Source organism: Leptodactylus fuscus, chromosome 2 (assembly GCF_031893055.1).
Source record: "Leptodactylus fuscus isolate aLepFus1 chromosome 2, aLepFus1.hap2, whole genome shotgun sequence".
Taxonomy (NCBI): Eukaryota; Metazoa; Chordata; class Amphibia; order Anura; family Leptodactylidae; genus Leptodactylus; species Leptodactylus fuscus.
The window spans coordinates 199462578-199489474 of record NC_134266.1 but is presented as its reverse complement, the minus strand read 5'-3'; the positions used below and the strand labels follow the sequence as shown (position 1 = coordinate 199489474).

The window sequence follows — 26897 nt, the reverse complement described above, 5'->3', positions numbered from 1 at the left end:
TCATCAGCGCGCGCAGTGAACAGAAGAGAGAACACCTGGCAGCTCTTCAGGTAACTATATTGTGTTTGTTTGCACTGTCAGGGGAGGGGGGCAACGGTGGACATTTCATGTTGTGTAGGAGGGGGCTACTGTAGACTTTCATGCTGTGTGGGTAGGGGGCTACTGTGGACCATTTTATGCTGTATGGGAGGGGGCTACTGTGGACCATTTTATGCTGCTACTGTGGATCTTTCATGCTCTGTGGGAGGGGGCTACTGTGGACCATTTTATGCTGCTACTCTGGACCATTTCATGCTGTGTGGGAGGGGTCTACTGTGGACCATTTCATGTTGTGTAGGAGGGGGCTACTGTGGATCTTTCATGCTCTGTGGGAGGGGGCTACTGTGGACCAGTTCATGTTGTGTGGGAGGGGGCTACTCTGGACCATTTCATGCTGTGTGGGAGGGGGCTACTGTGGATCTTTCATGCTCTGTGGGAGGGGGCTACTGTGGACCATTTCATGTTGTGTGGGAGGGGGCTACTGTGGACCAGTTCATGTTGTGTGGGAGGGGGCTACTGTGGACCAGTTCATGTTGTGTGGGAGGGGGCTACTGTGGACCAGTTCATGCTGTGTGGGAGGGGGCTACTGTGGACCAGTTCATGCTGTGTGGGAGGGGGCTACTGTGGACCAGTTCATGCTGTGTGGGAGGGGGCTACTGTGGAGTATACAGGTATAATCCTGTGTGGGGGCCACTGTGGGCCAGATTGTACTGTGTGGGGGGCCACTGAGGGGCAGATTGTACTGTGTGGGGGGGCCACTGAGGGGCAGATTGTACTGTGTGGGGGGGCCACTGAGGGGCAGATTGTACTGTGTGGGGTCCCCTCACTATGTATATCACACAGTATTTGTTTTATAGCAGACGTGAAATTAGTACAGGATGTAATAACATTGCACGGTAACTATAAAACAGATCCTGTGCGATGTAAATAGTGAAAATTAATTGTTTAAAAGTACAGAATGCAGAGACCTTTACCTTTCAGTACAAGATCTGTAAAGCCCCAGTCACATGACTGTAATTTGTGGGTCCGCAATTGTGGACCCACAGAGTTTTAAGGTTAAATTGCCGTGTTGGCACTCCGTGATAATTTATTTGGTTTTGGGTTGCAGTTTAGGCACTCGGTCTCAAAAAGGTTCGCCATCACTGGTATAGGTGTTTGAAGTATGCCGTTTCAGAAACTTGGATATGGGTGCTACATTTCCTTAACTCTCATTCACTTCTATCAGACACTTTTATAGCCTATCCTGTGGGAAATAGGGAAAAGACTAAATGTATAATTTCTTTAAGGAGAAAACTGCTTGGGTTAATATCCTTGGTCGTGTTGGAAGGCCTGCTGAAATGGTTGGGCTTTGAAATCTATGCAATAAGTTGCATATTCCTTGTGGCTGTCATGTCGGTAGGCCAAAGCACAGACTCCAACTTCTCAGTTTTTCTACAGTTTGACTCCTGCTCTGACTCCCTTCTTCATAATTGACTGACAGTCATTGTCAGACAGAAGCAGCAAAGCTCCTACAATTCACCAAAAAATGGCAGTGATGGTTATATAAGGAGAACGTAAGCACCCCTTCCGCAGTCAGTCTGTGTCAAACCCTTGAAGTCCTTAGAATGCTGACCAGGTGGTGAAATGGTAGTAACAGACTCTTATTGGTTTTACTTGTAGACCCCTCTCTTTTCCAATAATTCTCTTATGGCTGTGTGATGTGACCTGCCACTGTCCCTGTGTGATCCAGAGTAGGGATGTGTCTGTAATATACTGCAGTGGTCATACCTAACTGATAGAGATCAGAGATCTCTGCCACTGAACCTGTCTTATACCAAAATATCACATTATACAAAGAAAACGAAGGATCCATAAACCCTTGATGAATTTAGATTGTACTAGTGGTCACCAAAACAATGTATGTTATGAATATATAGAGGAAATTGACAATTTAGGCAATTTTATTCTTCCTTCAGATAAAGATCTCTTTGCTGAAATTGTATCTGTTTCCTCCTTTGCTGAGGCACAGTGGACATATTTATGAAGACTGGCGTTACTTTTGTCATTCTTCATAGCCCCGGATCTGGCGAGGTGTGGACATGCCTTCTCAGCAATAAGGGGAAATGTATGCAATTCTATTGTCCTAAACCAGATTTCTTACAAAAAAAAATTGCAGATGTAACAGAAAACTATCGGCCCCAATGTATTTTTTTTTTTTTTTTTCTTCAACACCATTGTGTGTCCTGTGCTACTTAGTAGAATGTGAATGTAGGTGTTTAGTATGTATTATGTAAACCTATGATACAGTATTTTAGGTGTTACCAGTTCTAATAATGACAGTTTTTGGTTTATTTATATTAGTAAATACCCTAAAAACCTTTCATTTACTCACCTGATGGCGGAATTGTTTTAGATATATTCCATAATATACAAACAGCGAAATTAGATGCAGAAGTTTAGTAGGAACAGAAAGGCAGGGATCTGACTTTTACAGCTTTTTACTGGAATCGTCTATCTTGAATGGGATTCTGCTAATAATTGTATTATATTGTGTTTTTTATAATACAATTCTTTAACGTGGCTGCACCTTAGAGTTTTTCATAGCAATCTGTGTGGATGTTTCATGATGATGATCTTCTGATTTCCCATAGGACCAATGCTTTCTACTCTATCGTGTGACATATTTGTCATGCTGGCCTGAGAACTAGGAGTAGGAACTCCTGAGACTTGCCGCTTTCTCACAGCCAGGAAGCAGTCTGCAAGCGTTGCATAGGAAGAAAAATGCAAGTGTTATTTCAGGGTCAGGTCGTAGATGTAAAGACACATGTCTCCTCCATGCTGTTCGCTGCCTACTTTATTTAACAGTTCACATGCCTAAACTATGGGCTAGAGATTACCTGGTGGGGCACTTATTGATGTCCTGGGCAGGGAGTCTTGCTTTCCAGAGGATGGGAATTCAGGAAATGCGTTTAGTAGGGTTGTAATATGTAAATGCACTAGATACATCATACTGTACAGGGTTGCTGACATTTTCCTTATAAAATTAGAAAGTTGCACAACTAGTCATTGTAGAGAGAGACTGGATGCCAGGTGGCAAATGTTCAGTTTCAAGTGACTAGCTGTTGTGTTTTTTTTCTTTCTATTGATGTCTATACGTTAATCTTGTGTACTTGTTTTGACTTTTCAGCTATACACTGTACATTATAAAGCGAATATGTATTATATTAGCCTTTTCTGACATAAAGGAGATATGTCTATGGGTGGGTGTAGAATATATGTGCAGTATGATATACAAAGGAGCTGTCAGTTCTCTGGATCATCTCTTTTTAGAACTCGACATTGTACTGCTCCTGCTAGAAATGTATAATTAGATTGACAACTGTGTTATCCATTTGGTCCCTACACAATGAGCGTTTCTAACAAGTGCTGACTGTTGGACAGTGTATGGGCACACTCCTTTAAAACAGAGTGGTAACACCCAATTTATTGAGAAATATGTCATTGCACAAGGGACATTAGTGCTTCTGTATCCCACCACAATGACTTGCAGAGCTTAATTTTTATTTACATAGGCTGTGTACCTTTCGCACCCAACGTTTTGCCACCTCTTCTATGAGAACACTTGTGATTTGATGTGAGATTCTGCTCACTTGCTGTTGATGCCAGCGCTTCTGGAAAACAGCAGCTCTTCTGTTTCAGCTTTGCTGGAAATTCCCATTTAGGCATGAATCTAGACTTTGTGTAAGATTCCATTGGCCTGAACCCTCTAATGGTCCTGTTTATTCTCTGAAGTGTTCTGTATTTTGTCTGTACACAAAAATGCTTTCAGAGGAAGTGAGGGAGTTTCACCAAGAAATGTCAAGTTATTAAAGGAATTAAAAGTGAGTGACCCTCGGCAATAAGCCGGAGACTAGTGACAAAACAAACCCCTCGACTGATGAAAAGATTTAATGCCCATAAAGATGTTCAGCTGTGGGATGTCATAAGATTTTTGGCACGCTAGCCTTTTAAAGGAAATTGAGCCACAAATGTTTGTGTTCTTAGGTCAAAAGGATAAGACTCAAAATCCAGGCTGTCCTCTTCATTATTGCTGACATGGCTGGTTTATGTGTACAGCTGGGGAAGATAGAAGAATTAGGGTATGTCCATACAGAATGTAAAAAAGCCTGTTGTAGAATTTGGTGATGTTCCACTGCAAATCTATGGGAAAGAAAATGTGTGTGTTAAATCTTAATTAGTTGTTCAAAACGCACCGTGCCGGATCTATTAGATGCCTCCTACAAAGAGTTTTGAGTTGACTTTTAGATTATTGTAGAGGACCTTCAACCAACTCCACTTCTTAGCATCTGTTACTATGTGTAGCTACACTAGTTCTGGCACAGTTGAAACTTTTTTCCTCTAATTCCCCACCGTTCTGAACAATCCATGCTACCGATACTAAATACAAATGCAAAAGGGCTTTATTGGCACAACCGAAAACACAATTGGTATTGCCAAAGCAAAGAATGGTTGGTGTGGAGTGTGCGGTTTGGTGGTATGGTAGTCTTTGGGGTCTTGCCGTTCTTGTTAAGGATATGTGGGTATGGGCGGGTGATTTGGTGGGGTGATGAGGAGGTTTAATAGTTTTTGGGGGTTTCATCTTCTCCCTCATTTGGTGGCAACTGGACACGTATTGGGCAGCGATCTCCACAGTGGACTCCTTCTCCCAGTAGGATGTAGAGTTCCCTCTTGTTTGCAGATGTGAAGTCTGGGATGTGGGAAGAGAGTCTTTCAAAGTAGACAGCCCTCGTTGCTGAGTATTTGGAGCAGTGTAGTAGGAAATGGGCCTCGTCTTCTAGGACCCCTGGGTCACAGTGTTGGCATAGTCTGTTTTCCCGTGGCTTGTACAACTGCTTGTGCTGCCCCATTTCAAACTCAAGGTTTTAGGCGCTCAATCTGTACTGGTTTAGGGTCTGTTTGTGTTTGGGGTGGAGTATTTCCTCCAGGTAGGTGGCCATGGTGTAGTTCCTGTGCAGTGACTGGTATACGTAGAGTTTCTTGGAGTTATTTATTTTGTTTAGCCATTCTTCGATGTACTGCTCTTTGTTTTCATCTATGGTCACCTTTATTTGGGCCGTGGTGGTTCTGGTTTGACGGTTGGGGGGGGGGGGTGCCGGATTTGTTCCAAGTTCTGTGGTTTAGCCAGGCTATCTCTATTTGAATCTCTGAATTGTGACCATCTGCCTGACAGTGCCCTCCTGACCATACAGAGCTTAAATAGCACATAGAGCATCAAAATGACCTGCACTTGATACTAGGGAATAGTGAGGGTTAGAGAATTTTTTTTTTTTTATCTGTGAGCCCTGAACAACTAAAGAGTTTTCAATACTAAAAGCGCAAAGCCCAGCAGTCAGTCAGCTCCTACAAGAGAGCGCAAGGCCCGGCAGTCAGTCAACTCCTACAAGAGAGCGCAAGGCCCGGCAGACATGTTTTTAAAAAATCGCAGCATGTCCATTATTCCTGTGGAAATGCTGCTGTTTTCAATATAGGTATAATAGAAGCAAGATGGAAATACTGTCTTCAGTGATGTATGGGTTAACTTTGTCGCACAAGTATCAGCATGAGATGGGTTTTCCATGCTCAGAACGTCTGCCATTGATTTGGATTCATTATCCAAATAAATATATTTTTCACACTCACACATGTATAGAGGCTTTTGTACTTCTGTCACAGTTACATAATAGTCAATTTAGAATAAAGCCTGGGATTTTTCTTCTCCAGTGTATGGGTTAAATGATGCGTGATTCTAGTTAAAACAAGGTAATGCCATGATGCCCTCAGCGCTGTGACACCTGCAGTCTCTTATGTCATAGGAGGGAGGTCTTAAGGCAACAAACTAAAAGACTTGTATATCTTAAATAATACAGCTATGAATATACTTTCCTGCAGAACAGGACATGTGTAGGAGTTTCTTTTCTTGGAAACACTCTTATTTCTGTCAGGTTAGCAGGCAGAGGATATACAGAGCAGTGAAGACTTCACACACGCAGTACATTCCTGTGGAGCGCACATCTCTAAATAACAAAATATAATGTGTTGGAATGTCTGTAATCCCCTCATTATTGTTGTATCCCTTTAATGGAGACTTGGCAGATGAAACATTGACCCTTTCAGGCACACTGCTTTACATGTTATTTACTTAAAAATGTTATGTTGTTCTTCATGGTTTTAGCTATGTACCATGGTGAAGATGGCTTTTTCATGTAGTCATAACTTGTTTTCATATAGAAGCTCTTCCCAATCATCCGTTTCCATCATGGATACCAGCACTAATCTAAAACAGTTTACATGTAGTCATATGTGCTCTTGTAGGAGCTGACCGACTGCCGGGCCTTGCGCTCTCTTGTAGGAGCTGACTGACTGCCGGGCCTTGCGCTCTCTTGTAGGAGCTGACTGACTGCCGGGCCTTGCGCTCTCTTGTAGGAGCTGACTGACTGCCGGGCCTTGCGCTCTCTTGTAGGAGCTGACTGACTGCCGGGCCTTGCGCTCTCTTGTAGGAGTTGACTGACTGCCGGGCCTTGCGCTCTCTTGTAGGAGCTGACTGACTGCCGGGCCTTGCTCTCTCTTGTAGGAGCTTACTGACTGCGGGGCCTTGCGCTTTTAGTATTGAAAACTCTTTAGTTGTTCAGGGCTCACAGATCAGTAGAAGACAGATACAGTTTTATACAGGCAAGACCTAACCAGTGAAGGAAAAGGCCACCTAGATATCTCCAACTTCCAATATAAAGAATGCGTTATGGATGCCCTTTGGTCCTTGACCTGTTATAATATTGAATTGTATACACACTGGGCTACAGGTAATGGGTACACTGGCATTTTATTCCTCGAATAACACTGAATGAGCGCCATAGATCCAGTGTAGACCTCTCGCCTTTCGTGCAGCAATCTTTTACTGCACTTTCTTCTTGTGTGTCATGTCAGAGATAACTGTAAGGGAGCGTTCACACTACCATCGGTGTCCGACAGCTAGTGTCCGCTGCTAATGTCCATTCAAAATCTTGTGCGGACATTAGCAGTGGACACTAGCTGTGTCTGTGACACTTTGTATTGATTTAAATGGAGATCGGGTGCGTTGTTTTACACTCAGTGTCTGTCCTTAACAACCCACAGTATTGCAGTTATGTTCATCTTTTCTCTGATGTACCCACGTAATAGCTGGGTGTATTGAGTGTAATTGACATATGGACGCAGTTATAACATGTCGATTACCTGACATCTGTTGTGTAATGGCGTTCAGTAAGAACATTGCTTTATGGGCTTTAGACCCTTTCATCAATAAATGCCATTGGTTTTCACAACCTAGTATGTAAGGACTTGACATGCAGAAAAGATCTCTGTAAAGAGAGGCCAATGTTACAGTGTATTTTTATGGTGACTTGTGCTGCCATATCTGAGCATAGGGCAGGGGGGACTGAGCTTTATATTGGTTTACAGTATATGATTTGGAGAGGTATTTCTGAGTAGAAAAAGCAGAGAAAATCCTGAAAGGACTTCTAAGATAGACAGAGAGCTACTGCACACCCTGCTAATACAGTGATTGACAGCTTTTCCTGTATTAGTATATACACAGAAGGCAGTCACTGGTGTGGGTTGGGTAATCGGGACAACTGTCACTCCTAGGAAACCTGTCAGGATTTATTTTGCTTTTACTCAGAAATCCTGCTATAAAGTATATGATCTATATGTACACATTTCTCTGGGATCATTAGGATGTTGTACTGCTCTGAATGTATATCCTACACATCACTTGTAAATCTTACAACTAAATATAGAAACTCTAAGATTAAGGTAAAGCATGTGCAGTCCTCTGCTTGCAACACAGTATATAATGAAGTGTCATAGGCATAGAGTTCTTTGAAATGCCTGAATGTTTGTGGGTCTTGGGTTTGGAAGCCAGTTCAGGGCCTGGGTGCCAGCTGGCTGTACTGTATTGTTGGCAGCATCAGTGCTTATTCTAGTATTTTGCTGAATATTTCAGAATGCATCTAGTTTTCAAAAGGCAGCAACCGCAGGAAGCTCCCAGAATAGATCTGTGTGTCTGTGAACCCAGAGTGACAATTCCTTGGGCCAAGTAGATAAACTGGAGGAATTCAGCTTTCTTCTGCTGTTATGAGCAGACAGCTGGTATGTGTCAAGAAGAGTGAGGACAGCAAGATACCAGCTGCTGTGCTCCTGTCACTGCTTGGCTCTCCTGCCCGCTCTGATTTATTACTTCAGAGGACATAATACAACTAGTACATCCTGCCTGCAAGGACTGATGCACTGTTAGACAGCACTCACCTGTGCAAATCGCCACTGCAGGCTGCTTATAGCATAGAATATGTATCTGTGAAGAACCTCGAAAACGTGTGCAGTCCCACACTTACTAACAGGCAGTGTAGATGTATGACAGTAGCTGATACCAGATGATAAGTCTGGGGATGTCTGGTCTAATTCTATACCTAGATTCTGGTGGCTTACTATATGCCAGAATTTTATGCAAAAACTTTAACGCAGTTGAGGCACAGATTGTCGCATAAGCCACATTCCCTGGCTTAAACCTAGATGTGACTTTGTGTGTCTAAAATGCACCTCTTCACCTAGTTAGGAGTCCAAAAAACTTTATAGAAAAACACACTAAAGTAATAAATGAACATTAATATCAGAATTTTCACACTGAAGTATATATGCACTGGTACACTTAGACCTTGAATTTACCAGTTTGTCTATGAAAAACAGACCTTTGTGGAATAAACATAGCCTATGTACCCTAAATGTGTGTAATATACATGTAAATGTTTGTAGTTTACCAGCATAAATGGTTGAGGATCTTTATTCCCATACCCCTGCAGTATTCTCACCTTTGTTTTTATAGGGAACTTTGCTAGTAGTTAGAAGGAAAAAGAAATATGTGGAGGGGTGGGCTTGAGCTGTAATACTGAATACAGCCACTATACAGTGTACATCTACAGTATGTGCCTGGTAGGCAGTGAAGAGGCTGCACTACTTATACAAACCGTGTGTGAGACATAGATATAATATTGTAAGCCGATGGCTGGTCAGGTAATGGAGGGGGTGTTTGGGGGTGGGGATGTCTGCTGAGCATTTTGGTAAATGCTCAGTACTGGGCTGGATTTTTAGGAATGACAGGTAGGATTGGTAGTGGGACCTGTCATTCCCCCCCCCCCCCTCCAGTCCACACTTTGGGGATTTTTCGGCAGCGATCCAGCTGCAGAGAGTCTCCTCGTTAAGGAGGCTTAAGAAGTTGCTCCAGCAGCAACACTTGGGCAGAGCTTGGCTGGAGAGTGAAAGAGGTCATATTTTTGGAGCTGTGTCCTGAATGATTCTACTGGCTTTTTGATTTCTGTTATCCTAGGTGAGGTAACCTATTCTATGTTCAGTTAGAGCCTAGCCGGGCATGTATTTATTTTTTGTATTGTTTCCTTTTGTTGCTGCACTATCTTTTTGAGGGAAAATAAAACTCTACCTTTTGTTTTTGGACTAAAGAATTTGGACTTGTCTATGCCACCCCACCTAGCAACCCCAGACCCTGACAAAATATAGAGATATATAATTTTATAAATAATTTTTTTTTTTTATTGTAATCTAGGTTGTTGACCGTTGATATAATTTGTATATTTAATGTATAAAAAAAACTAAACTTTTGTTGGAATGACTTGTCTGTTTACAGGATTAGGAGTGATAGTTATAGGTATCCTCATAAAATGACTGAGAAATTGACTTTCTTTGCCAACAGAGAATCCTACTTCTCATATACTGACAGGTCGCAGCATGCTTTATATACTTTATTGTTTTGGCTGGAAAATGATCTGTAATTGTTATGTTTGCTAGTGATGTCTTGAAGAAATGTTCCTGTCTTTCTCATACAGTATATGAATTAGCCACTAAAGCGTAACTAAACTCTCAAACAATTCAGATTTATTTATTTTTTTTTATTTCCCCCCCCCCCCTCTCTTTCTGGCCGTATTTATGTCACCGATATACTTAGTAATATATTTTATTAAAATATTTTGGCTTTCTGTAAAATCCCCTTATTTATTCTTTCCCTTGTTTCTCTATTAAGAGCTAAACACTGTCCACTGCTTTCACTAGATATACAGAAGTGTGGGTTCTTGCAAGGAAACTGAGGCAGGGGTGGTCATACATTACAGACTGGGAAGCGTCTAGATCCAGGAACTCAAAAGCTTAGTTCTACTTTAAAGCAGTCCAACCTAAAAATACAATTTTCAGTGCAGCTAACCCAAGTCTCCTTCCCCCAGGTTACATTAAGGGGGCTCTATCAGCAAAATCATGCTGATAGAGCCCCACATATGCGTGAATAGCCTTTAAAAAGGCTATTCAGGCACCGTAAATGTTATATTAAACTACCCCCCCCCCCCCCCAGTTTTAAAATAATACCCTAAAAAAGAATGTGCTCTACTTGCGCATCGTGCATGCTGGGCGGGCATTCAGGGTGCGCCGTCTTCTTCATCCACACCTCCTCTTCCTCTGATGTCCTCGGCTCCCGTCCTCCTCCGGCGCTCGCGAACTGACATTGATAAAAAAAAAAAAAATGGCCTGGGCGCATTTGCAGTTGGGCAAAATTAAAAAAAAAAAAAAAAAAAAAAAAAAAAAAAGACTTTGAGCTACACCATGCTACATTACACAATGAGCTGTAATGCAACATTTACCTGTGCAAGCCTTGGCTGCCTACCCTGGTAATAACATGATCATGAGTATTTCCAGCAAGTTGAGCATCGTCTATTAAAATTTTGTGGAGAGTTTCAGTTGGTGGATGTGGTTAAAGTCCTATTTAACCCCTTCCCGACATTCGCCGTAATAGTACGGCGCTGCTGGGAAGGGCTTCCCGCAAACCGCCGTACTATTACTGCGGATGCATGGTGCGCACACAGAAACTGTGTGCGCACCATGCACAGCAGGTGTCAGCCGTAATACATGGCTGACAATGCCCCGTAACACCCGCGGTCGGAACCGGGTCCGATCGCGGGTGTTAACCCCTGATATGCCGGCGATCAACATGACCGCCGGCACCTTCGGGGTTTGGTTAACAAATGGTGCCGATCGGCACCCCCCGTGCCGGTTTCGGGGGGTGCCGGTGTTCGTAGGGGGCAGCCCGGGGTCTGATCAGTGACCCCGGGTCTGCCCCATCACTTACCCCGTCCTCGCACCTGGCTGATCCTGCCGTAAATGAAGCTGTCAGCCTGTGCGTCCACACAGGCTGACAGCTTCCTATACTCTGCAATACACGTGTAACACGTGTATTGCAGCGTATCTCTATTGAAGCAGTGATCAGCCGATCACTGCTTCAATCCCCCATGGGGACAGAAAAAAAAAGTTGGACAAAAGTAAAAATAAAAAAGTTTAAATAAGTTTAAAATAAAATAGAAATAAATAAAGCCCCAAAAATCCCATTTTCCCCATATAAAATGTTTTATGTAAAATAAAGAAAAATAGAAAAATACATTACATATTTGGTATCGCCGCGTCCGTAATAACCTGAACAATAAAATTAAAACATTATTTAACCTGAACGGTGAATATCGTAAAAAAAAAAACTTAGAAAACCGCACAAAATGATTATTCACCACCTTTCCCTTACAAAATGTTCAATAAAAAGTAATCAAATGGTCAGATGAAAACCAAAATGGTACCAATAAAAAGAAGAGGTCTTCCCGCAAAAAATAAGCCCTCAACCAGCTCTGTCTAGCGAAAAATAAAAACGTTATGCCTTTCAGAAGATGGCGATGCAAAAATAATAGATTTTTTTCCCTGAATTGAATTCTATTCTGCACAAATAGCAACGCATTAAAAAATCATATAAATGAGGTATCGCCGTAACCGTACCGACCCGCAGAATAAAGGTAACATGTTACTTATAGTGTACGCTGCACGGGAAAAAAAAAATGCTAAAAAGCAATGCCAGAATTGATGTTTCCTTTTACAGCCCACCCAGAAAGAGTTAATAAAATGTAGTCAATAAGTTACAGGCCCCAAAATGGTGGCATTGAGAAGCACATCTAATACTGCAAACACCAAGCCCTCATATGGCCACATTGCCAGAAAATAAAAATAAAAATCTACCTTGTACAATGTGAAGACAAAACCCCCAAAAGTCGCCAAATCATTAGGACATAAGTGGCTGCGACTAGAAGGAAATGTATAAGCTGTGCGAGCGTTTTCAGGGGACACCCCATATTTAGAGCTTATGAGAGATAATACTCCAGAGCTGATCCCCCAGAATGCCCCTCTTCCCCCATCCGCGTCATAGGAGCTGGTGAGAAAATAGAATTGGATTTGGTGTGCCCAATTTACTTCGCACAGCTTACACATTCACTTCGGGGTTACTAATGCTCACTACATCACTTGATAAATTCTTTGAGGGGTGCGGTTTTCAAAATGGGGTCACTTTCTAGAGGTTTCCACTGTTTTGACTCCTCAAGGGCTTTGTAAATGCGACATGGCTCCTGAAACTGATCGCAGCCAGATCTGCCCTCTAAAAGCTCTTTGGCGCGCCTTCCCTCCTGCGTCTCACTATTTTGCGCGTCCATATATTAGTTTAAACCCACAAGTGGGGTACTATGGTAGTCGGGAGAACTTGCCTAACAAATTGTGGGATGCGTTTTCTCCTTTAACCCCTTGTGAATGTGCAAATTCTAGGGCTAAACGAAAATATTAGTAAAATAAATTCAAATTTGAAAATTTCACCTCCATTTTGTATTAATTCCTGTTAAGCACTTATAGGGTTAAATTACTAGGTATATGTTGTTTTGGCTTATTTAAGGGGTGCAGTTTTGAAAATGGGGTGATTTATGGGGGGCTTTAATACAAGGGTCTTTCAAAACGCTTTCATAACTGGATTAGGCCCTTTAAAAAATGGGTTTTGGAAATTTCTTGAAAACTTTGAATATTGTTGTTTCACTTGTAAATCTTATGTCTGTAAAAATTAAAAGGGTGACTAAAGTTTGATGCCGACATAAAGCGGAGATCTGGGACATGAGATTTATGATATAATTTTGGTGGTCTGACTATCTGTATGTAATGCACATCATTTCAAACTTTATAAAATGCATATTGTTCAAAATTTCCACCAAATTTCCAATTTTTTCATAATTAAACACAAAACACATCAACCAAAATTTACCACTAACATGAAGTACAATGCGTTACGAAAAAACAATCTTAAAATCACTTTGGTAAGTTAAAGCGTTCCAAAGTTATTGCCACATAAAGTGACACAAGTCAGTTTTGAAAAATCGAGCTTGGTCAGGAAGTCAAAAAGTGCCATCGGCGGGAAGGGGTTAATGCTCTGTACTTTAAACAGCATTTGTCATGTGTTCTGGGTATTGCAGTATTGTCCCTTTCAAGTGAACGGCACCACAAAATGTTTAAAAAAAAATAAAAAAAAATTTTGCCCATTTTTGCAAAGTCGATTGCAACTTGCTATTTGTGATCAGAGACCCAGAACTTGAAACTGTTGTCGCTTATCATGGCAGTTTGCAACATGATCTTATTGATGTCACATTGTGAAATGACATCTAATGATCCCACAATCCTCATGTCACATGACACATCATGCGTTGCAGCCCATGTGGCCCCTGGTCAGCTGTCCTCCACATCTAGTTAAGATTGATTGGCGGGGTCTCTTGCTATGTGCAAATAAAACCACAGGCAGCGTAAACCTGCTGACGGGCATGTTTAGCTTTCCTTCAGTTGAAGAGTTAAAGGAAATCTAAGCTTGCATGCCAGCCCGAAAGCTATTGGGATGAGAGTACAAGACACTCACTGAGAAGCTTATGATGTGTAACATGCTCAGTGTGCAGTAACCTCTGGTGCCTTCAAGAAATTGGTATAGAAGCTCGCATTTATTGACTCCTGACTGGATCTGACACCAGCTCAACAACAATGAAGCCCCTCGCAGGGCACAAAGTGGTTTTTCAGACAGTTTCTATCTTTTTGTGATAAATAGAACTGTAAGAGACGTGTTATTTATCAGCAATAAAAGGAAATCTTCCAAGGAACCCCTTTGCCTTTGGTAACCTCAGAGCAGCCCCCACAAAGGCCTTCATTGTTGTTTCTCAGCTAGCACACTATCATGGGGAGAGTGTGGCGCACTACACATGCGGGGTGCCATAGTACTTCTCTTTGTGATTTCTAGATGTGTAATTTGTTAACCTGAGTACCCCAAAAGTAAACTGTTCTATATATAAAAATCTTAAGTGGTTGGAAAGTGGCTTGCATTGCAGAAATGTTACAGAATCCTTCAGTGTAGTGGGAGTTTGCTGTACATAACGGGATGTCACTGACCTGAAATTCCGCCTCTAGTCATTTATAAACCTCTTACTCCAGTGACTTTGCCATTGCATTTCACTCCTACATTGTGTCCTGGCCTGTAAGATATTCCTGTATGTAGTCAATCCTTACAGTATATATAAGAATAATGCCAATACATAGTTAGCCCTTCAAACATACAATCTTACAGTAGGAACATATGTAAGAATATAACCCGCTGTGTATATAAAGCTGTATATGTCTGGATCATTGTTATACAGAGTTTTGTTGAGCTACATTTTCCTCCTCTTAAGGTTTTTAGTAGTTGTGCCGATCAGTGACACAATGGCATCTCTTGAGTAACGTATACATGTCACTGCACATACACCTTATAAGGTTTGTGCTGCAGTCACCATGCTGCCTATCCTGTGTTTGCCACTTTGCCATTTGAAAAGCACATTATAAAGCCACAGCTGAAGTATAAGGGGTTTATGAGCCACAAATGCCTGACATGACAATCCCTTTAAGGCAGTGTGAACGGTGATATGACACACTCCTTTAATCCACTAGGAATCGGCAATCGCTAAGAGATTATTTATTTATTTTTTTAACCATTTTCTACATGAATAATAAACTGATCTATTAATCACATGATGGGAGTGAATCTTCCTTCTATTTAACACTTTTTACTGCCATTAGCCTGCAGATGTCAGTGTTACTACAGCTTGTCACACCATAAGGATGGCCTTCACACATGCAGGTGCTACCTTCCTATTGTCCTGTATATCACAGTACTCTATCTTGGCCCTCTCCTGGGTCTGTCTCCTCACATCTCTACAATCCCACATTGTCCTAGGAACACTTCTCTTCTCCATCTCTACCTTTTTTTTATACCACTGTTAAGTTGATGACATTCAAGTATATATCTGTAGCCCAGAGAGTATCCAGATTGTCCACCATCTGTAGCCTCCTTGTCCTCCTGCTTCTTAAAACTCAACCTGGATAAAACAGAATTAATCATCCTCCTCCCCCACCCCCTTCACATCCTTCCTCTCACTCGGCCGCCCTGCCTGACCGATCACTCACAGTTGATGGTGCTACACTCTCACAACTTGGGGATAATCTTTTGATTTTGTCATGTGGTTCAAGCCTTAGATCCAAACTCTTACTATTTACATTCCACCACCTTACAGAAACCTTTCACATATTTGTTCTTTCCTCACCCCCGAGTCTATGCCTTTATCTCCTGCCTAGATTACTACAACATCCTTCTCTGTGGCCTTCCAGCTAACTGTCTTGCACCACTCCAATCAATACTAACACTAGGTTCACACTTGTGTTTGAGTCTCGGTACAAGACTCAGTCCCCCATTTCTGCTAAAAAATGAGTTAAAAATCCTGCAACAAGGACTTCTCTCCATCGTTTCGGCGGAAACCCAACAGACACCCCCACCCCCATTGCAGTGTATGGGCTCTGCAGGTTTCTGTGCGTAACTGCTTTTTAAGCAGATATAAACCCCAGTGTAAATCTGTTGTTTAGATAATCTCCCTCTCACTTTTTCTCATCTGCCTCACCAATCCCTTCACTGGTTACCCATTTCCCTACTACTTCAATTCAGGATCTTAGTTATGACCTACAAAACCATCTGCAACCTACCCCCTCAATACATCTCTGACCTAATCTCAGGCTATCTCCCCCTCTTGTAATCTTTGATACCTATAAGCTCTACTCTGATTTGCTCTTCTATCAGTTGCCTCCAAGAGTTCTTCTGCACATCCCTCATTCTCTGGACTGCTGCTCACTATTGCAAACTTGAAATGTAAGCAGAAGACTTGCGTCTTTGGCAAAGAGATTACTATGTGTTGTATACTATTCTACTGTTCACCCACATAACCCTTACCGATTTAACCAAACTGTACCAGCCAAAAAGGAAAGACCATAAAATATTCATAGTCCCCAAAGTAGATACTACTCTAGTAAAGGTTCCTGGTGTAATGTCCCTATAATACAGGTTTATTTCCATGTTCTCCAGCAGCTATTTGAATGTATATAACCCTGTGTCACTCTCTGCATACAGAGATTAGCTTTGGAAAATTCTGTCTGGCACAAATGATCTATGGATGATCGCTTCTATTCGTGCAGATATGTGGCATCCTGGGACCGTGCCAAGAATTTTGGACTGTTTCACTAAATCCAGAACATGTGATTGTTATGGTACTGGGGGAGTAAAGAGACTTAAAAACAGCTACGGTATATTTCCAAGTCAAATTTGGTCATGCTAGATCTATCAATATCTGCTAAAAAGTTATTATAGTTTATATTTATGTATAATTACAATATGTGTAATATTGAAAAGACAGGTATCCAATGCTAATCTTTAAATAGTCACTAACTTTTCAGACCGATTAGCCTCATTTAACAGAACATGTGATTCTGGACCAAAATGTAATGTCCTTTTTTTAATTAAAGTTGCTGCTTTCTGCCTGAAAAACCTTTCTAATGTTCCTCCCTTCTGGCTAATTTGTAGTTTGCCTCCTGTTACTAGGAAAGTCCTGTCCTTAAATTCCATTAAAAAGCAAGACTTTCAAAGTGAGTGGAAGAAGGAAGGGTTGGTCTCTTCTCACATTTGAATAGAGAGAAGGGTTGTTTTTCCTCACAATACATCTGCAAACCTCTTTCTCTGTACACTAGACTGAACATTCTGCACAGCTTGCACTGTAACAAAAGTCTTCAGTGTATTTCTATCTACGACTGGCTATATGTGTAATTACAGAGGGGATATTATTTACAGAAAGCAGCTGCTTTCCTAACTGTGATCATAGATTGCTATTTTCTTGTCACATCTTTTTAGCTGTATCATACCTATATTTGCAGTTTTCTTGAATCTTTTATATTATGCTCACTTGTTCTTTTCTCAGCTATTGCTATTGTACAGTTATGGCTGGCATAATCACATGTAAATAAACAAGTATTGGTTATAATGATTAAAGGGGTTGTCCCATCACTAGGAAACTATCTATACTGCTTGTTAATGTGGATTTAAGTCTTTTCCTAAATACACTGCTTCAGCAAAACTGCTTTGTTTGTCCACTATCTTACTTTATTCAATTCATTGTTGACACAGCCCTTGACATATCTGCTCAAAAGTCAAGTGATGTATCTGCTGCTCTCAGGGGGGAGGGAGGAGGGGCTAAATGCAGGGGAGCGAGCCTGTGTTTCTAGCTATTCCTTTGTCTACACCACGTGACCTAGCTTCTTGCACTCAGATAGGGGGAGGAGCTGCTTTCATTTTTTCTGTTCTCCCAGTTATCAGGTTAGCTAATTCAATTGTGTTCATTATGGTAGAGACAGGCAGTCTCTGTATGTAACACAGAATGGAGTTGCTGCTGCCTGTACTTCATAGTCCAATATGGGTGGGCGGGGCTACACGCTAATTTGGCGGTGGAGCTAAACGGCAGGTTGCATGTGAAACCCCGCCCACCAAATGATGCAAGAAACCAGGAAGAAAGAAGATTTTTACAGCAGTAAAGACTGGTGAGTATGTGAGCTGGGAATACCCCTTTAAGAGAGGAAGCAGACTGCTCCTTATTTTACTTACACACACACACACACACTCACTCACTCACTCACTCACTCACGTAAAATGTGCTGTAGCCATTTAGCAGCAGCAAAAACTGATAGGCCACCACGTATGGAGGCTTATACACAGTGGCGTAACTAGGAATGGCGGGGCCCCGTGGCGAACTTTTGACATGGGGCCCCCCCGACACCGAAGATCTCGACCGAGTCCCTCCTACGCATTCCTGCGCGCTCTATTATGTCCCATAGTGGCCCCTGCACACAGTATTATGTCCCTTAGTGGCCCCTGCACACAGTATTATGTCCCATAGTGGCCCCTGCACACAGTATTATGTCCCTTAGTGGCCCCTACAGGACTAAATACTGTCACCGCTGACCGCTATACCAGGACAAATTGTGGATAAAAAAAAAATCTGGTCCTGTGCATTACAATTTAGTAACTCCATGTGCCTCATATTAATAGAAGTTAACCCCATCATCTCCCTCACATTAACCCCTGTCTGCCTCACCATAAGAGTTACTGATATGTGAGAGACATGGAGGTAATAATAAAGTATCTTCATTACTATTACCCCCAAATGTCTCACATATCAGTAACTCTTATGGTGAGACAAACAGGGGTTAATGTGAGGGAGATGATGGGGTTAACTGCTATTACTATGAGGCACATGGAGTTACTAAAACACAAGTAATCCCCCCAAATGCCTGATAGTAATAAGTACAGTAACCCCAGTACGTACCTGTGTAGCTTCAGTTTCATTTTCCTAGAGCAGCTTCTTCCTCTTCTCTTCTGTGCTGGACGGCAGGGATAAGCCCCGCCTCCTCCTCTCATTGGTGGGCAGAGGACAGCAGAGAAAGGGAGGGGGGAGAGAGGGGGAGCATCCTGGAGCGCTGACAGGAGCCAGAGCTGCAGCTCCTATGTCTCAGCCGTTGCTGCAGCTTCGGGGCCCCCTGTTGGTGGAAAGTATTCCACCAACAGGGGGCCCCGATCATTATACTCGGGGGTCCGAAAAGACCTCCGAGCATAATGATAGCAGCGGTAGCAGCTGTCACCGGGCCCCTAATGTCCCGGGCCCTGTGACAGCTGCTACCGCGGCTATGGTGGTAGTTACGCCACTGCTTATACAGCCATAAAACTGACTGCCCAGCAAGATCCCGCACATATTTCAACTCTTCATGCTCTCAAGTACCCTTTGAGGCTATGGCCCCACACTGCGGAAATGCAGCTTTTTTTTTTTTTTTTTTTTTTTTGAGATTTTGTCACAGTTTTTTGAGCCAAAGCCAAGATTTAATACAAATGGGATGGGAAAGATATAGGAAGTTCTTATGTCTCCCTTCTGCTCAATCTACTCCTAGCTGTGGCTCAAAAAAGCAATAAAATCTGCAACAAAAAAATCTGGGTTTCCGCGACATGGGGCCTTAGCCTAAAAGATTATTGCCACAATCGCATTTAGGCCCAGGTATACCAATTGCTAAAAATCATGTTCGTCATTACAAAGTATCAGAAGATATCACCCCTTATCTGGATAGTTCTTCTTGGTAACTTCCCAGTTGTTTGTCTTCTTTCAGGTTAGACCCCTGCAGATGGCAGAAATTGCAGTGCCTCAGATTCCTTTCCATTTCCAGCCCACTGGTTGGCAAATTCAGGGCAGAATTTAACCTTTGTTTTTAAGGCAGAATGTGCTTCACAATCTACACTAAATTCCTGTGTGAACATGCTTTAAGGCTGGGCTGACGCATGGGAATGTGCCACTGATTTGGCTGCTGATTCTGCTCCCGAATCCATGGCCGATTCCGTCCCAAATATGCCTCTGACTGCTTTTAGTAGGAGGCAGAGATCGTGGCAGGACACAAAAATAATCTGCGAACTGCTCAATCTAACCGCGAACTCCACGGCTCAGGAGTCCCTGTTAAGGCCCATCCATCTGGGCTTAACCAGCATAGAAAATCCGCAACAGAAAGTCTCACCAGCAATCTACACTGGAAAATGAAGTGGAATTTTGCTTCATTTTTTGCCATGTGAACCTAACCTAACAAGTCTTTTCCTTCCTTGTGTTTGTCTGGAGTGACTGTCTGCTGGTTATTTGCCAACTGGCATCCATGAGGTGGTTAAGAGTTCCATGCAAACATATAATTCATAGTTGGTGGATGAAGACTCAGTTAATGTCCATTCATTCATGCATCACTCTAGAGTAGAGACTTCATGAATATCAAATTGACTTGGGGCTTGTTCATAGGACGTTCTGTCATTTTGACATTTCTACAATTCCTTATCACGTCAATGGAGAAGGTTCATATCCGCCTATCTATTGAAAACTGGGAGAAGGATAAATTGTTCTTGAAAATTGGGTTTTTCACTGGGTGGTCATAACTTACATAACTGACATGTTAAATGCAGCAATTGTCCATTTTGGGATAATTTTATTAAGTCTTGCCACAATATCAGACTGCCCAATAGGACGGCAGTGATTGGGCGATGATGTCATTGTGTGTTTCCATTGTTACTTTAAACAAGAGCGAAGTCAATATTGTTCTAGAGATGAGCTGTATATCAATAAGCAGTACTATCCCAAAACCACAAGGCATAGAATTGCTACTTCCACCAGAAGCGCAACGCATTATTGACTTTTATAATCTGTTCACCAAGTGTATAAAATAAGAAGGCCGAAGTATTGTGTATTATGAACAGTGTGTTGTATAGCTGCTGCTCTCGTAACTGTTTCTATTCTCATTCCCTCACAGGCACCCAGTATAGATGATAAAGTAGATTTACACTTTGTTGCTTTTGTCAATCTACATGGTCATCTCTATGAACTTGGTAAATATTTTATATACATTCCTATATTATTGCATGTAAAGTTTTAAACATTGTAATTTGCATGAAAGTGGGTGTGGCTTAAAATGTGTAGGTGGTGGCATCAAGTTTGCTGCAAATTTATTTCAACTTAAGCCACCAAATAATGCAAAAGAGATGCCAATTTACACTTGCTTATTGCAGTTGTAGATTTCAGCTTCTGGCTTGAGGACAAGCTTGACATGCACGCCTTCCCTTTAAATTATTTATACTGTCTACTCTTATGGTTATTACGGTTTGTAATTTGACCAATTTATCTTTTACAGTGAATTTCCTTACTTGGTCCTTACATAGGGTTGAACTAGGGCAGAAGATAAGGGTCAGGGCTCATTGTCAGCCTCTGGCTAATTCACAGCCCCCTACTGGCACAGGAAGCAGATAGCGCTGTACTCTGTAGTGGCCATATTAGGTACTGCAGATCGGCTCCACTTGATTGAAAGCTAAGCTGCAGTGACTCTATTTCACCTCTGCACAAAGAACAGAAGTATTTGCTTCCTGCTTCATTCTCTATGTATCAGATGCTGAGGACAGCTACGTATCTATATGATGGGGTGCATGGAGTCAGTTTTAATATTAGGAAGCTATTGTTATGATTGCTCATCAATATATTTAGCTCAGGAAACCTCTTTAAGATGCTGTGCTTTATAGTTTAGATTATTTTACAGTTGCCTAGTTTACTTTTTATGCCAAGGCATTTTGCTATATTTGCCTTTAGTTTTGTTAACTAGTAAATGGTGTAAATTTTATTTCTTTTTTTCCCTGGCTTATTTTGGATGTGCAGTTTGCTTTAGCAGCACACCAGGCTTGCTTCTATAACCCACGATAATTCTATATGTACAGAATGTTTTTGCTTTCTTATCTTTTTAAAACATCAACAAAATTGGAATTTGAATTCCTCCCCCTTTTTTTGTGTAGGATGGGTATAGAAGTAATCTCAAGTATAAACAGCTACATCCTTAATCCACTATAAATAGGGGTATTTGGGATAGTAGAGCTTCATTTATAATCATATTTTCACTACAGAGCATTGAGCTACAGTGTTAAAGGGATATTTGCATTTTCTAATGGTATCCCAGTACTGTCTCATCACTGGGGTGTAACCTCGAGGACCCCAGTTCATTCTGGAAATAAAGTGAATGAAGTCTCTTTTGGCTTCTTCCCTGATCAGTCCTGTCCTCCTGCCATTCATGTGAGTAAGGCTATGTTGTATTTTCCTGTACACCGGTGGTTGGTTGGTGTCCAGGAGAATTATATGCCATAACTCTCTATAGTGGGGAAATCGCTGTAAATCCTGCATAAGCTGGAAAATTAATTTTTATATTTTACCTCTCACAGATGGAAGAAAGCCTTTTCCAATAAATCATGGGAAAACTTGTGACGACACATTGTTAGAAGTAAGTGCACCATGTTATGTCAGAGTTCTTTTTCATATAACCCTCTGTTCACACCAGCATCAGCTTCTGTTGATAATGTGACTGTGATGAATGAGATTTCAGATGGATATTGACAAATCCTGAAAGGCGCCTTGGACTACTTTGGTCTGTGAAGGTTCTAGCTATTATGACTGCAAGAGCAGCACCACACATAACTGATCTTCATACTGACAAAAATGGTGGAAGACTTGGCAGAAATTGTACAACACAAAACTGAATAAAAGTTTATTTGTACAGAAATGTATGTTCAGAAAAGCTTATTAGTATACTTTATACACTGTCACATAGGGTTATGATATAAAGAAAGCATTATAGGAAAATGGAAATCTAGACTGGCAGATCCAGACTCCCCATTAGCCATGCCAGGCAGGTTACTAGTCTGCCACATTTCTTGACATGACTGTAGGCCACTTTGACTCCCCTTTCACATTTTGTAATCTTTTGTTTTCTGTGCTGACAACCTGTCTGACTTATAAGTTATGGCAGGGCACTAATGTTAAAGGGGCATTCCATTCAAATAGTGATGGCACACCACTGTTTTATTTTGGACTGTGGCCTGTTGAGATGAATAGCAATGTGCTTTAGTATCCCTGCATAGTGGGTGGCGGTACACAAATATTCAGTCTAAAACTGTGACAAAAGCCCAGTGCTGGATTGGCGCTGTGGCCCCATCATTCACTAAATAGTTTGTTCCCACAGGTTGGACCACCACAAGTCATTGTAGCAATGTGCCTTCACTTTGAGATTTTAATAACCCTTTAGCTGTATGGTTGTATGAGCTAAAATGAGTGACAGAGGATAGGGTTAGTAATGGGTATATAATAAAACCTATGTACAGGCTTGCCTGGTATTGGGGTAGAATTGCTGCTCGCCATGTTTAGAGGAAGGAAACCACTTCTGCTCCTTCATTTTCATGTGTTTCCTGGCTGTTCCTCAGCTACTGGGTTAGTTACCAGCAGGCATTTCCTCCCTGGAGAAATGATGTTGTTTCTTTAAGTCTCCAGCGCTGTCACTGTGCAAAGAACCTTGAGAATCCACATGGGATATATGGAAACACTAACAATAAGTAATCCTTTACTCTAAAGAAGATAAAGATCTGTGTGCTCTTCCAAAAATTCAGCAAATTCCCTGGTTTGTGTTTTTCAGAAAGATTGTTTTCTTTTAGATGATGCCACTTATAGCCTAGGGCTACATGGAAACTTATGCTTGGCTTCACGAAAAAAGTGGCTTCTATAATTCCCTATGGAGGATAGGCATATGTTGGAAATGTCAGCAATAAGCTTTATTTATTGCAATGTTCTCCTGTAGGGAAAATTTAGATATCATTTTTAAGTTGCTGTATACATCTAGCCTTGTACAGTTCACTTGTATGATGAAACAACATAACAGGCTTCCTAAAAAAAAATATATATATATTTTATTCCAAGACCCCTATTACATTATGAGGAGTGTTAGGTTTGTTAGGCCATATCAACTCCTATAGGCCATAAATCCACTAGCATGCCTGCATTCAGAAAGCAGTGCCTTAGTCCTCCTCACGTTATAGTCCAATTTACATGGTGGCGCAATAGGGATCTTCCCACAAAAATCCATTGTGGGTATGACTGTCTTAAATGGTGATGCTTAAAGTGAACCTTCACCTTTCAATCTCACATCACTTTTATAGGTGACCTGTTTAGCAGCTTATACTTTTTGTGGTGAAGAACCACAAATCTACTTCTAAAAGAAAAAAATTCAGTGGAAACAATTAAGGCTACCAGACAGTGGCAGGATCCTAAGGATAAGCTATCATTGTTTAATGGGCCCCCATGCAAAAGAGTCATAGAAAAAGATGTGTATGGGAACGGAAGTTGGGGGAAAGAAGTTTCAACACCAGCCCTTCTGTTTTCAAGAGAGATAAGCCACCTCCGGACAACATGGCTATGTATCCCTTACTACCCTTTATCCAATGTCAACATTGCACACTTGGCTGAACAGAGCGTGTATGGGGAAGTTTGAAGGATGAACTGTAACCACTATTGAAGATGTATGCACGATGCAAGTCTCAGAAAACCCCTTTAGACTAAGGCCCCACATTGTGGAAATGCTTGTTTTTTGGGGTTTTTTTTTTAGCCAAATTTAACTATGTATACAAAAGGAATGGGAAATCTGTAGGAAACTCTCATACTTCTCCCTTCTGCTCAATACACTCCTGGCTTTGACTCAAGAAAAAAAAACAACAGCAAAATCTGCAACAAAAAAAAAGCTGCATTTCCGCAATGTGGGGCCTTTGTCTTAATGTATAAGTAGTACTTTTTTTTTTTTTTTTTTTTTTTTTAGAGAAATAAAGCTATTGGACAAAATATAGGTGAAATATTTAAAATGGCTAAAAATGTATAGAATATTAAAATAGATTTAGTATAAAGGATAAAAAAAAAAGAAGTTAGAAGACATTCCTCTGGATACTATTCTGAGAATTTTCCAGTCAGTAGTAATGTTATAACCACTAAAAGACACTGCAATATCCCCCTCACTGTCCTGCAGGCTTGGTGTGAATGTAGGCAGGTACTACAACCTCATTAAGGCCGAGTTCACACGGGGTTTTGGACCGGAATTTGATGTGGAGGCCGCCTTAGATTCCATCCAAAACTGCTAGCAGTGCATCGGCATCCAGCCGTGTCATTCTACTCTGGATTAGGCTCAAATGAATGGGCCTAGTCGGGAGGGAGGTGTCACAAGGCGGATTCGCCTGAAGAAAGAGCATGTCGCTTCTTTTTTCCGCAAGCGGGAACAAACCACGCGTGGAAGAAGGAAATAATGGGCTCCTATTGATTTTAATGGGAGGCAGGTTTTTTTTTTTTTTAGCAGGATTTTGACGCGGATTCCAAATCAAAATCCTGACTACAAAACCCTGTGTGAACCCAGCCTTATAGGCCAATGACCATTGACAGCTGCTATTACAGAATACAGGCTGCTGGACTTGAGGCTGCTGTTCTGCTGATGATCCTTTAGGGTTTTTTCTTTCAGCGCTCTCAATGGGAAGGAGCTTTACTTTTATGTGTTGTGGTTACATAATTCATCCCCCTCATTATACACAAATATAACTCTGGAGGTTAGATTCCTGCAAGCCATTCTTGTGTTTAGTTACTTCATCCATATTCCATCAGTGCATACAATGGGAAGAGATAAACGCATGCCAGCAATATAATGTGTGTTCACAAGTGATAGACGATGAAAGAAAGCAAAGCCAATCTTCCCGACTGAAACTATTTGCCCACCTTCTCTTCTTGGACCTTTCCCTGATATTTTAGCCTCGTGTATAAGAAACATTCCTGTTGATCTCTTAAGAGATGCATGTTTTTCTCAAGTCTCGAATTGTGCAGCGAGTACACTAATCTCATTTCATATTAAATGTAATTGAAACTCTCTTTTCTTCTTCCTCCCACCTTCCAGGATGCCATTGAAGTTTGCAGAAAGTTTATGCAGCGTGAGCCAGATGAACTGAGGTTTACTGTGGTGGCTTTCTCTAAAGCATAATAAAATCCCGAATACGGTGAGACACTAAAATACCCAAGAAACCTGGAAGAAAGCCACAGGATGAAAATGAATTTTATATCTTTGTGAGCAAATCTCAGAGTACTGTACATTAATAATAAAAAGACAAGGTTTACCAATTCTGACATACTGTGGTGACTGCCTCCTGCAGCTTGTCTTCAGTTCTCTCATTTTTACTGAATTTGTGAAATGTTCATTGTGATGTACCAATAAATCTGACAAATGAGAATACAGTCAAGCCTTGTTAAATAAGTACAATATGGAAAGGACAGATTACACTACAGGACACAATTCATTGCTGCCCATGGTTTTTCATGCACTTGTAACCAAGCTAAGTGAACAGGTTATGTCTTGAAGTATTTCCTTTAAAGGGAATCTGTCAGCAGCATCATTGGGTATAAGCTAAACACATAACTGTAGACCCTTTCAGACCTATCCCAATATGGGCTTTGTCAGTTGTGCTCCAAATCTCAGAATTAACACTTATCTACATATGCAAAGTACATGCTGCTGGAGATATTCCTTCAAAACCAAGTTCCCTAAGGGCTAGTTCATACGGGGATTCCATGGTGCATATTCCGTTGCGGCTGCTGCTGCGACGTGATGCCGGTGCAGTGCATGGCATCCAGTCGTGGCTTTCTGCTCCGGATTAGGCCCAAATGAATGGGCTTAGTCCGAAGGGTGCTGTCACGAGGCAGACGCCATGGCTGAATCGGCCGCGTAATCCGCCTGAAGAAAAGGCAGCTTGCTTCTTTTTTGCACGTTGCCGCTCACGGAAGAAAGAGCGCTAGTGGTCTACGTAGATCGCTATTGTGAGGGGGTAGATTATGACGTGGATTCGGTGCCAAAATCCGCCCCCTCTTACCCCGTGTGAACTCTCCTCTGAGAACCCCTCTCCTGGCACAAAGGGAGAGCTATATGGACTGTGGCGTTCTCAATAGGGTAAACTGTTTTATTCATTCTAAGAAAGTGACTTTTGGGGAATACAGTACCTTTAGGAATTTTACGGGTAAAGGTGGTTAAGGGATATTCCAGTACATAACAGTTTATTTACACTCTAGCAGTGTTTCTCAAACGTTTTAAGTGAAGTAACCCCTAGGGAGACATAATGCTTTGTTTGGAGTCTCTAACAGCTATAAAAAGTTTCCCTCTGTGTCCCCACATGTAATATA

At 41.6% G+C, this 26897-nt stretch overlaps 1 protein-coding gene across 1 annotated transcript in view; it reads left to right on the top strand.

Moving 5' to 3' along the window:
* The window catches only part of UCHL3 (ubiquitin C-terminal hydrolase L3), a 42827-nt gene extending 16869 nt beyond the window's left edge, over positions 1-25958 (top strand). The window contains exons 7-9 of the mRNA XM_075265424.1: positions 20647-20722; positions 22094-22152; positions 25624-25958. Of these exons, the coding sequence (XP_075121525.1) occupies positions 20647-20722; positions 22094-22152; positions 25624-25707 (219 nt within the window). The 3' untranslated portion in view covers positions 25708-25958. The remainder of the gene's footprint in view (positions 1-20646; positions 20723-22093; positions 22153-25623) is intronic.
* Positions 25959-26897: the final 939 nt, after the last annotated feature.